This window comes from Arachis stenosperma, chromosome 7 (assembly GCF_014773155.1).
Source record: "Arachis stenosperma cultivar V10309 chromosome 7, arast.V10309.gnm1.PFL2, whole genome shotgun sequence".
NCBI classification, from domain to species: Eukaryota; Viridiplantae; Streptophyta; class Magnoliopsida; order Fabales; family Fabaceae; genus Arachis; species Arachis stenosperma.
The window spans coordinates 29025408-29038958 of NC_080383.1; the positions used below are offsets into that span (position 1 = coordinate 29025408).

The window sequence follows — 13551 nt, forward strand, 5'->3', positions numbered from 1 at the left end:
TTATTTTTATTACATTTTTAAATAAATACACATGTTAGAATAACAATATACATCAATATCTATATATCTATGTATATATCTCTAAATCTATCTATACAATATATAATAGAAATACATTATATTTGAGACATAACTCTTTTTTTTAGATACTTTTTATTATATATAATTTTTTTTAAAAAATATTGTATTTTTTTAAGATTTAAATCGAAATTTTCTTACTTGGAATATAAAAGATTTACTATATTAACCAACCTTTCACACACACACACATATATATATTGTGACTATCTAACCTCACACATATAAATAGTTAAATACACTAGTGTTAACATAAATAGAAAGTAAAATGTTACAGTAGGAAATAGTATAATAGAAACTCGGAAAAATATATCTAAACACAATTAACATATTAAGTATAAATTAAAATTAGTTATTAAAATCAGATATTAAGATAAAATATAATTAAAATACAAAATAATCTTTAAATTTTAAGTTATATATCTATTAGATTAAGACCTGCAAGATAAACATAGAGTAAATTGATTATATTATATAATATATATTTAAAATGTTATATTTTTTAAAAATAAATTAGATAATATGTAAATTAATATTAAATTTGGAAGTAAATTTATAAAAAATATTGTACAATATATTTATTTGGTAATTTATATATGATTCAATATTATAGGTGCGCAAATAGCATTGTTAAAACATTGTTTTTGTCTTTTTTTCTGCCTGTCTATAAAGCACGGAGTTGTCGTGTCCACGTGTTGGACACATTTCGGACGCGACACTCGTCCGACACGCGTGTCTGCCATATCCAACCGTGTCTTAATAAAAAATAAAAAATTCTTTTTCGAACACACATAGACACACCTAAATGTTATCACGTGTTAGCGTATCCAGTCTTATTCTTAACATGTATTCTTAGAATGATTTTAGAAATAAAAATATTTTAAATATTTTTATATAGTTAAAAGAAGACATTAAAGTCGATTAAAAAAATTATTTTATATTTTAATATTAATAAAATATCAAAAATTCATTGTAATGTATCTAAAAAATACTTTATTTTTTATATATATCGTGTTCCCGTATCTTATAAGATTTTAAAATTTATGTGTTCGTATCGGTCTTGTGTCCGTATCCGTGCATCATAGCTGCCTGCAGTATTAGAAACAAACCAAAACAATATATATACATGTATGTTTATCATGAAATGTTGCGTTGTTCCTTCACGAAACAAAATTAATCTCATCCAAAACCTCTTTTTTTATTATTATTTGTGATAGAACAATGCTTCTAATTCCATCGAGATAACGTATACCAAAAAAAGAAACAGTAAACAGAAACTATTCTCAACACCTCTATCCTTTTGCATCCCATTGTTAAAAAAATAAAAATAAAAAAATTGTTATCTTTTTCTTCTTTCTTTTCTTATTTTTTCCCTTTAGAATGAAGGCATTAGGGTGAAGATGTTCTGCAAAGGGATGGAGGGTGTCATAGATGGTCAACTACACATACATTGCACTCAATCATTAAACAATAACAAAAAATAAAAAAGAAAAAAATGTTAAATACAATAGTGAAGTTTAAGGCCATCAATGTCAAACGTTTTCTAACTTGGACGTCCATCTGAAGATCTGTATGAAGGTGCAATTCCAGAATGTGGAGGAGAACTATTTGAAGAAAAATCAAGAGTGCTATTTCCTTCAAATTGCTTCCACCTTTGAAGTGCTTCTGGCAATGTCATGTTAAAGTTTATTCCATATATTTCATCAACATCTGGTTCTGTAGGTTTCCACACCTCAATAAGAGGCGAAAGCACATTCACCACATGGCTCATGTCAGGCCTTTGGTGTGGCTCCCTTGCACAGCAATGGCCTGCTAATTCTGCAACTGTATTGATGCTACTCAAGGTTTCCTCATCAGCTTCAATTGTCGAGTCGATGATGGTTCGAAATGAATCTTTGTCAAGTAGCATTCGACGAAACCATGAAACTAGGTGGAAATTCTCTTCTGGTCTACTTTCATCAAGTGCTTTCCTTCCAGTTATGAGCTCCATCAGAATTACTCCAAAACTATACACATCAACCTTTGTTGTAAGTCTTCCAGTGGCTGCATCATTTGTGAAATAAGACATATAAATACATATGCAGCTGTCTTAAGTTGATAGTTGAAAATCATTAGATAGCAATTTAGTCAAACATCTAACTATTCTTATCTATCACTTGACATGAAGACATCTGCACTTGAGTTTTCACGTGTAATAATGCGTCATAAATTAAATCTAGTGGCTAGTATAATATAAACAAAAAAAAAGCATTTAATATGTACCTACCTGCATACTCTGGTGCTAGATATCCAAAAGTTCCAGCAAGTCTGGTCTGAAACGAGGCTTTTCCTTGCGGAGCAAGGCGAACTAATCCAAAGTCAGCAACTTTAGCTCGCATATCATCGCCGAGCAAAATATTAGATGGTTTGAGATCCCTATGGATAAAAGTTTGTTGGGCTAAACCATGAAGATATTCAACACCTCTAGCAACATCCAAAGCAATAATGAGTCTTGTCTTCCATTCAAGTGGTTTTAACCCTTCATTTTCCCAGTGGAATAAATGTCTACTAAGAGTACCTTGAGGCATGTATTCATAAACAAGAAGTCTCTCATTTTCATCCAAGCAATACCCCATGAGATTAACCAAATTTCTGTGTCGAATCGTGACCACTGCCGTTTCAGCCATGAACTCATCCACTCCCTTCTCTGCCACTATTCCTGATTGCATCCTTTTAACTGCAATCCTTGTCCCATCATGCAATTTCCCTTTATATACAGTGCCAAAGCCACCTTTTCCCAGCACATTTTCTTCAGCAAAATTATTAGTCACTGCTTTCAAAACGTCAATTGAGATCAAAAGATTACCACTGGATTCAACTTGGTAAGCATTATTAGAAGGACTGAATACTTCTGCTCCTCCACCATGAACACCAGCACTTGCTATCTTTAACATGGCATTTCTATCACCAGAATGATTAGGGTGTATCACAATTGCGGTTGGATGTTGAAACTTTCTTGCATGCTTAGGTTTTTTGCGGCACAAGAACATATATATCAAAATCCCTGGAACAAGTAAGATAAAAATCCCCAGCAAAACTCCTACAATAACGTAATTAGTAGTGTTGTTCTTATTATTATTATTATCATTATTATTATTATTATTCTCATCATCTTCAGAATCTGAGGAGCTGGAAGAACTGGGTCTATCCTTTCCAATATCAGGATTCCCATCTAATTTAAGAACTACACCATCCCGGAATTTAGGTACATTACCATATAAATTATTATTGGAAACATCTAATTCCTGCAAATGAGGCATAGTGGTAAGTTCAGTTGGTATTTTACTAGTAAGATTATTGTTTGAAAGAACCAACTTTGTGACAGATGTAAGGGTAGCAAAACTAGGAGAAATGGCACCTGACAAACCCATGCCTTGAAAGTTAACAACTGAAATGTTCCCACCTGAGCAAATTATCCCAAGCCATTTATTACCACATGGATCATTACCCCACCAAGTCTTAGCAAAAATCAGAGGATAACCCAAGGGCTCAATAGCAGATAGTAAAGCATTGACAACACTACTGCATGGTTCCCCAGGAATGGGTGTGCAATATTGATTTCTCCCTTTATCCAAGTAATTGTCAACTCCTACACCATCTTTGAACTTGGGAGGGGACCCTTGAAAGAGATTGTTAGTTAAATTCACAACTTTCAAACTTGGAAGAGTGGTAAGTGAGAGTGGAATAACACCAGTCAACTGGTTGTCCCTTAAGTTTATATCATAGAGATGATTATGGTTAGACATGTCTGGTATAGGACCGGTAAATGCATTACCATGAGCCCAGAATTGCTTAAGGGATGTCATGGTTTTCAACACAGAAATGGTACCGTTGAGCCTAGAGTTACCGTTGACCAAAACGGTCTCAATTGAACTAGTAGCAAGGCTTGGAGGCAAAGGACCTTCAAGAGAATTACCAGAAAGCCCCAAGAAAATCAAACCTGGGAAATGACCATTCTTGCCAAACAAGTCAGGGATTGTGCCAACAAAGCCAACTCTCTGAGCAGTGAAAGTTCGGAGTGCAACACAGTCAGCAAGGCTTTGAGGAATCTGCCATGGAGGGAAAGGGATGTCGTCCATGTTCACTTCTTGCAAACTACCCAGCCCTTTGAAGATGTCATTGGGTATGCTGTTGAATTTGTTGTCATGAATGATCAACTTTTGCACCGATTTGGGAAGATAAGGGAACGATCCTGTGAGACTGTTGCCTTGGCACTCCAAGTTTTGCAATGCTGACAGCTTCTCAAGCTCCTTGGGGAGAGTGCCTTGAAGATTCTGGTTTCCAATTTGTATGGCAGTGACGCGTTTCGCCGAATCACATTGAATGCGCCTCCATTTGCATACGTCAGGGTCCGTCCATTGAAAGCTCATTGGAGCATTGATGCTGGTTTTCAGAATCCGAATCACATCTGCATCACTACCACTACTCTGACACCGACCCACACCAACCACCGTAAGAAGCGCTATGATGATGATCAATCCCCCTGCACCTTTCTGCATTGTGAAATCAAAACAATGGAAACCGAGAACGATCCCCAAAGGGTTTAAGAATAAAGTTTATTACATTGCATTGAACGAGGGGAAAACTCCCCCGAACAACAAGAAAAAGCTGGAATTTTTTCTTTGTTGAGGGAAGAGAAAGGTCAGAGAAGGTGCAATTGGAAGAAGAGGCAGAGAAAGAGAGAAGGAACGAATTGAACATTTTTTCCTTGTTTGATTGGGAAGAGAGATCGAAAATGGTGGAAATTGATGGCTTGCATTGCATGTTGTAAATCTCTGTCTTCGGAGGACAGTGCACGTAAATTTATTATATTGGATAATAACAAATTAATTACTGAAACAAATAGTTGTTAACTCATAATAATGTTATATTACTTCGCAAAAATATACCTTTCCCCCAATTTGTAATACTAGTGATGCCCGCGCACGGTCTTATACATTATATGAAAAATAAATAATTTGATATTTTAATTAAAATGAATAAATACAATTAGTTAAAATAGAACGCGCATGTTACTTTATACATTTATAAATAAAAAAATAAATATAACAAAATGCATACATATTAAAAAAATAATGAGCGAAAGATATGTTAAATAAAATAGAGATAGAATAAAAAAAGTAAGAAATTAAAAAGAAAAAGAAGAAAAAAAAAGAGAAAAGATAAAAAATTAAAACAAAAGGACGAAAAATAGTAAAGTGTAAGTTTAGTAATATACATTCTATGAATTTTTTTTTTATAAATTCAAAGATCATTTAACTTTTTTAATTTGATCAAAATTTAAAAAGTGTGAAAAAAATTATATATGAACATGTAATCCATTAATTTACTATTATTTATAATTATCCTTTTTATTGTGAATATATTAAACTATAATATTTTAAAATGTTTTTCAATTCTCTTTTAGCAATTTTTCACAAAAATATAAATGAAAAATAAAATGGATAGAGAATCAAAATTAAAATGGTAATAATAATTGGTGGAGGGTGGCTGCTCTTTTTTCTCTGATGTTGAGGTTAGAGTAGGCTTAGAATTTCAGGATTAGTGAATTATTGATTTGAAAAAATTTGTTTTGTTAATTATTTATTAATTTATTAATTTATTAATTATTAATATTAATTGTTATACATATTGATAAGAATTTGTTTATTTAATGTTAAAAAAGTGTTCATTGATATTATGAAATTAATAGTAAAATATAAAAATAATTATTAAAAAAATTTTGGTAAAATTAGAATTTAATAAATAAAAAATTATTGATGAGTATATTAAAAAAATATTTTACCAATTAAAAAAATTTTAAAGATATTTTCATAAAAGTACAATTTAGTAAATAAAAAAAATAATTTGTTAAAACGTATTTGAATAAACTGAATCTTATAAAATAGGTTAATATTTTAATTTATTTTTATATTTAATATAATAGAGCAGTATTATTACAAAAAATAACCACCACATAAAATAACATTAATATAAAAACAAAACAAAATAAATTATAAAATATTATCAAATACTTCTTTAAATACGATATTCTGAGTTAAAGTAAAATCATCATTTTCCTCGCTAGATACCAAAATTCTTAAACCATCTTTGCTCTTCACTCGAGAAATAGCGATATAGAGTTGACCATGAAAAAATCTCGGTCGATGCAAGAACAGTCTAACACTGGATAAAGTTTGACCTTGGTTTTTATTGATAGTCATTGCAAAACACAAGTTTATAGAAAATTGTTTCCGTTGAAATTTGAAAGGTATCCTAACATCACTCGGAATTAAATTCATCCGAGGAATGAAAACTTTATCTCCAATGTGACTCCCTGAGACCATTTCAGCTTCAATCACATTTGTCCCTAGATCTCTAACAATAAGGCGAGTACCATTGCATAAGCCACCAGCTGGATCAATATTTTTCAACAAAATAATAGGCACGCCTTTCTTCAATTTCAATGAGTGATTTGGTAACCCTGAACATTTTATTTGATTCAAAAATTTAGTATTTATCCAGTCAACATCAACGTCACAATAAGCATCACTATCACATATAGAATCAGCACTTATATACTCTTTTTCTGTCCCAGGTAGCAATTGAACAATGTGATCATTGATTTCTTCAACAATCTCTACTATTAGAGCTAATATGGCTCTGTCTTAGAAAAAATCAGTATCATCAAAATTTTTAACTATGTCAGAATAAATTGCATTTATAGTATCATCAACTAGATTATCAGAAAAAAAATCAGAAACTCATTTGAAATTTGAACAAAAGCTTTTCGTTAATTATTGTCTCAATATGCCCTTTTTCAATCTGAAGAATCCAATCAGAAAAACTTTTCAATTCTTCCAGATTTGATTGATTTCTAGCACTTTCTAACCGCATATTTTTTATCAACGTCAACACTTCAAAGTGCTTCCAAAGAATTAATTGATGCCATAACAATCTCAGCACGAGAAGCTTTAGGAATAACAGGCAAAATCTGTCGAAAATCACCTCCAAGAACAATTATTTTTCTTCCAAAAGGTAGATCTTTGTAAGACACCGAAATCGACGTTATTATGTCTTGAAAACTTCTGTCTAAAAGCTTCAAATGCCAGCTTGTTAGTCATTGGAGCTTCATCCCAAATAATCAGCTCAGCAAGCCGAATTAAATCAGCCTTAGGACTATCTTTCGGAATTCTACAATAGTATCTTCATTCAATTCAAGTGGGATACAAAACATAGAATGAGCTGTCTTACCACCAGGTAACAATAATGAAACAACTCCACTTAAAACAATATTAATAACAATTTTTCTTTGAGAACGCAATTTGGCAGATAAGAGTCTATACAAAAAAGTTTTTTCAATCCCACCAAACCCATAAATGAGAAACAACCCATGTTCCTTGTTAGTAACACAATGTATAATCCTATTATAAATTGACTTCTGTTCTTCATTCAGCTTTGGAAAATTTGAATCGTGTTCTTCAAGCATCACATAAATGTCATATTCCAATTCACGCAACACCATAGAATTATTAAATTGTGAGACCAAATCAATATTAGAAAGAGGCATACCAGCAAAATCTTTTATGATTTTCCATTGGCCTGTAGCAATTTCTCTATTTCTATTAGGCAAAATGTTTGTAACTCTTCGTCAGTCATTGTTATTCTTGCAATATTTTTTTTCATTAGTAAATTCATCAAGATATCAAAAATTTGTATTGTTTGAAAATTTTTTCTATCATGCTATGTATGTACTCCAAACTTTGTGCATATCATTTTCTATTTATTTATTGTTAAGAGTTTTTCTTAATCCTATAAATAAAAAAGATGAGTAAAATACCCATTTTGATTCTCAAAAAATTTTAAATAAGATATTTTAGTTTCCAACTAAAATTAATTACTCGATTGGTTGTCTCTAACAATTAATTCCGTCAGTCACTTAGGTCCTTGGCTTCGGTAACTCTAACGGAAGACAAAATGATTTCTGAAAACTCTAACATGGGACAAAATGATCCCTGACAACTCTAACAAGGGACAAAATAATCCCTGACCCCTTTATTCGAAAACAACACTTTCTAAATCTTTGTGACTGGTACATCCACTTCCTCTGCACTTCACCCACCAAAAGCATCCACTTCCACGTCTTTGATAACATCACCTTCAACCCCGACAATGTCCACGACATCCTCAAGACCAAGTTCCACAACTACTCTAAGGGCACGCATTTCTCCACTCTCCAGCAAGCAATATAGATTGTTGGACATTAAGACATCATGAGAAGATTCTCCTTCGACATCATATGCAAATTCTCATTTGAAATAGATACCGAATATTTCATTCTTTCTTTCCCGGAGTCCAAATTGGCAGACAGTTTCGACTTCGCATCCAAACTATTACAACGAGCAATGTCGCCGTTGCCGCTCAAACGGATATTTGTGTTTTTGCTATTTAGTTCTACTTTATGTAACTTCACATCTTGCAAAATTAATCTGAGTTATGGGTTTATGGTTGAAAAATTTACACCGAAGACAAAATACATCTTATATTTGGGTTTGGAAGATACATACACCATAGACATAGAGTCTCTCTGTTACTAAATGATTTAAGATTGTCATATATTGTGCAGGGTGGTGTTTTGTGGTTCTAGAATTTAAGTATTTAACAGATCTCTCTCAACATTATTCAGGCTTCATATTTTCGATTCTGATTGCTGGTCTGCACTATATTAATGTTCAGGAATGAATTCTTTATTCATATCCAATAAGTATTTAACCATAGACTAATATTATGATTATCATCGCTTGTTTCACCGTTGTCTCCTTTCCTAAAGCCATTCACAAAACTTGAAGCAGAATTTTTTCTACTTTCTTGTTTTAAATTAACAAGAATGGAGATACCTAAAGTATTCGCAACGGAATTGTTAATCTCAAATTCTCAATGCATGACCATCTTTACCTTAAGGTCAGCATAACATTTTAATTCACACCTGTTAATTTCTTTGAAAAATTACTTCAACCTCGCTCACAAAATTAGTTTTAAAATTTGTCAGCATATTAATAACTGTATATTAGCAATATATTTAAATAGTGTTACCAAAATCTTATATAGTAGTATAGTACATAACTACATAAGTATAAATTTTTGTTTCCTAACTGACAGGATAATAGAACAGAATAACAGAAGTTTGTTAGAGTCGTGTCTCAACATATGTATATAAACTCTTACTGTAACTGCTACACAATAATCACATTCTCATTCTCTTATTCATTCATCTAAGCTTCATCTCTCTCTCTCACACAACACTCTGAGTTACCGATACCATTACATGGTATCAGAGCTCTAGGGTTCAATGGCAGAAACATCTCAAGCCATGGCTATTCCACCACCAGTAAGTGGAAGCATTGCAATAAACCAACCAGCAGCAGTGGTGCACAATTTTTCGATTCCGATTTCAATCAAGTTAGATGAGGAAAACTATTTTCCTTGGAAGGATCAAGCTGAAGCCTCCATCGAAGCTCATGAGCTTGTGGATTTCATCAATGGAGTGAATGTTCCAACACAATTTCGATCAGAAGAAGATAAAAGAAATGGCATAGTAACTGCAGAATTCAAGATCTGGAAGAGGCAAGATTCTTTCTTGAAAACCTGGCTCCTAGCCTCAATGACTCCGTCATTTGCAGCAAGAATGGTAGGATGTACAACCTCTCATCAGATCTGGCAGAGACTTCAGGGCTTTTTCGCTGCACAAATGAAAGCCAGGTCAGGCAATTGAGAGCAAAGCTCAGCACACAAGAAAGAAGGTACAATGGCAAATTACTTGTTAGAAATAAAGAAAACTGTGGATGCATTAGTGTCAGTAGGAGCTCAAATTGATGAATCAGCACATGTTGAAGCCATTCTTGAAGGCCTCTCTGAAGAATATAGCTCCTTATCACATCAATCACACTAGAGACACGCCTCTTCAAATTGGAGCGTTAGAAGCAATGCTGATGGCACAAGAAGAATGGTTAGAGAAATTCAAGAAAGCAGAACCAATGGTGGCAAATGTTGCACAGTTTCATCCGTCTCAACAGCGCAGATACAATTCTGAATCTATCTATGGTGATAGAGAAGGATATAGGAATTTTTCAAGCAATAGAGGCAGTTTCTTGCAAAGAGGACGAGGAAATGGCAGAATGAACTCTGGTCGAGCAAATCCGCGACGAGGAAGAGGAAACTATGGCAGCTATGGAAGAAATTATGATAGAATAGTCTGTCAAGTATGCGACAAGGCAGGTCACAGTGCTCGTGATTGCTGGTATAGATACAATAATCAGAACAATAGTGGAGGTGGAAGCACTCAGTCAACTGGCAGAACTAGTGCTAATATTGCTACGAGCAACATTCCTCTAGATCAAGCAACAATTTATGATCCAAATTGGTACCCGATTCTGGTGCAACCACACATGACTCCTGACAGAAGCAACTTCTCTGAATTTACATGCTACAATGGCAATGAGCAAGTAATTGTGGGTGATGGTAATGCCTTACAAATATCTAATATTGGAAGTTCCGTCTTAAAACCATTTTCTTCAAAGCACGTTTTTACGCTAAACAAATTGCTACACGTTCCTGAACTCCGAAGAAATCTTTTAAGTGTTCTCCTAACAAGTGTTTGGTGAAATGTCAGGATTCCAAGGAGACGCTCCTCCAAGGAACTGTTAAGCAGGGTCTATATAGTTTTGGCCAAGCTAAAGCACAAAGCCTAAGCCCAGCTGCACTCACTGCCCATGTGCAGAAATTATCCAACTTCAAGCTGTGGCACAGGAGATTAGGTCACCCTTCTTCTCAAATTCTGTCCAAGATTCTTAATAATTGTAAAATACCCTATCAAATTCCCTCGTCACTTTGTAGCTCTTGCTGTATGGGGAAATCCCAACAGCTTCCTTTCCCCACTTCTTCCTCAACTTTTTCTGCACCTTTAGAATTGTTGTACACAGACATTTGGGGTCCCTCCCCTGTCCCTTCAATAAATGGCTCACGTTATTACATTCACTTTATTGATGCCTTTTCCAAATTTACATGGATTTATATTCTTCAAAGTAGATCACAAATTTATTCTGTCTTCCTTGCTTTTAAGAAAATGGTGGAACTCCAATTAGGTACTAGGATAAAAGCATTACAATCTGATAATGCAAAAGAATTTTTTGTGTTTATCTAACTACTTGAGGTCTGAAGGAATTGTGCATAGGTTCTCTTGTCCACACGTTCACCAACAGAATGGTGTAGCAGAAAGAAAACACAAGCACATCACAACCATGGGGCTCACATTGTTGGCAGAAGCAGCAGTGCCTGTTCAATATTGGCCTGATGCCTTCATGACTGCTGCAACCTTAATAAACCTACTACCTACACCAGTGTTAAATTTCCAATCTCCAAGCTGCAAATTGTTTGGCAAAGCTCCCTCTCTTCAAATGGTGAAAGTATTTGGCTGCTTATGCTTCCCTAACACTCGCCCTTACAACAAACACAAGCTGCAATTCAGGTCTGAGCCCTGTGTCTATCTTGGCCCAGCAATTCACCACAAGGGGTTCAAATTCCTCAAAACAGATGGCAAGATTCTGATCACAAGAAATGTCACATTTCAAGAAGATCATTTTCCCTTCAAAGACCCAACTCTTGGCTTTACTCCTCGTTCATTACCTTCTCCAGAATCACCCTTATCCTCCACCCTCCCAACTATCCCTCTCATTCATTCCACCTTGCCTAGTTCAGTTCCTCCTCACCAATCTATTAACTCAGATCCCCAATCTATAGATTTGGCCTATCAAGTCAGCAATTCACATGCCAACACCACTAATTCCATCAACCCTTCAAGACCTGCAGCTGTCTCCACACTCTCTGCACCATCTAACACTCATTCCATGACTACCCGTGCCAAGAACGGCATCACCAAACCAAAACTCTTCAATTCTGAACTACACTCCTTCTCTTTACCCAAAACAGCCAAAGAAGCCATGACAATACCACATTGGCGACAAGCAATGGAAGACGAATATGCAGCATTGATGAAGAACAGTACCTGGCAGCTCACTGCTCTGCCTCCGAACAGACGTGCAATTGGTAGCAAATGGGTGTTTCGTGTTAAACAGAATCCAGATGGTTCCATCAACAAATTTAAAGCCCGACTTGTTGCTCAGGGCTTCAATCAAAGGCCAGGCATAGACTTCAAGGAGACCTTTAGCCCTGTTGTCAAGCCAGCCACTATTCGGGTTATTCTCACTCTAGCATTGCAAAATCACTGGCCCCTAACTCAACTTGATGTGAATAATGCATTCTTGAATGGAAGCCTGCAAAGAAGAAGTATATGAGACAGCCGCAAGGCTTTGAAATTGGTGGCTCGGAGGTTGTGTGCAAACTAACTAGGTCACTTTATGGTCTAAAGCAGGCACCCAGATCCTGGTTTAATACTCTAAGGGCAGCACTATACACTCTGGGATTCTCCTCTACCAAATCAGATGTCTCCCTGTTCTTCAAACACACCAGTGAAGCCATAGTTCCTCCTTGTGTATGTGGACGATATTATCGTCACTGGAACTTCAAAAGAGGCCATTGCCAAATTAGTGCAACAACTTCACTCCAAGTTCTCACTTCGAGATATGGGAGAATTAAAGTATTTTTTGGGCATTGAAGTCACTCGAACATCTTGTGGGGGCCTACTACTGTCCCAGACGAAGTACATTAATGATTTGCTAAAAGGCTAACATGGGAGACTCTAAGGCTGCTGCTACCCCTATGACTTCTAACTTGAAGTTGACATCCACAGATGGTGTGCCATTTGAGCATGTGAGTCTGTACAGATCTGTTGTTGGAAGCCTCCAATACCTCACTGTCACCAGGCCTGAAATTGCGTTCTGCGTCAACAAAGTCTGCCAATTTATGCAAACTCCGCTGGACAAGCATTGGAAGGCGGTAAAGCGTATCCTCAGGTATCTGCAAGGCACAAGGACCATGGGGCTTCATCTGCGCAAACCTACTGAGTTGATCCTTACAGGATATACTGACTCTGATTGGGCCTCAGACATTGAGGATCGCAAATCCACTGCTGGCTATTGTGTCATGTTTGGGCCGAACCCTGTTTCTTGGTGCTCAAAGAAGCAGGCTGCAGTATCTCGTTCCAGCACAGAGGCTGAGTACCGTGGCATTGCCAATGTGGTAGCCGAGCTACTCTGGATTCGAAATCTACTTGGTGAAATTCACATTCTTGTACCTACCCCCAAAGTGTATTGTGATAATGCAGGTGCTGTGTTAATGTCCGCAAATCCTGTACTTCATTCTCGCTCAAAGCATTTTGAGATTGATCTCCATTTGGTGCGAGACCATGTAGCCAAAGGGCGAGTCCAGATTCATCATATCCCTGGAGATGCTCAAATTGCCGATGTCATGACTAAGGCAGTCAGCTCCTCAAGGTTTGCA

General features: G+C 35.4%; 1 protein-coding gene across 1 annotated transcript; it reads right to left on the reverse strand.

Moving 5' to 3' along the window:
• Window positions 1-1621: 1621 nt before the first annotated feature.
• Window positions 1622-8360, reverse strand: LOC130939645 (receptor protein kinase TMK1-like). The gene is made up of 4 exons (XM_057867734.1): window positions 8219-8360; window positions 6144-6763; window positions 2345-4610; window positions 1622-2121 (listed from the first exon to the last, which is right to left on the reverse strand). Exons 1-4 carry the CDS (start codon window positions 8358-8360, stop codon window positions 1622-1624), a joined length of 3528 nt encoding a protein of 1175 aa, XP_057723717.1.
• Between the last annotated feature and the right edge of the window lie 5191 nt (window positions 8361-13551).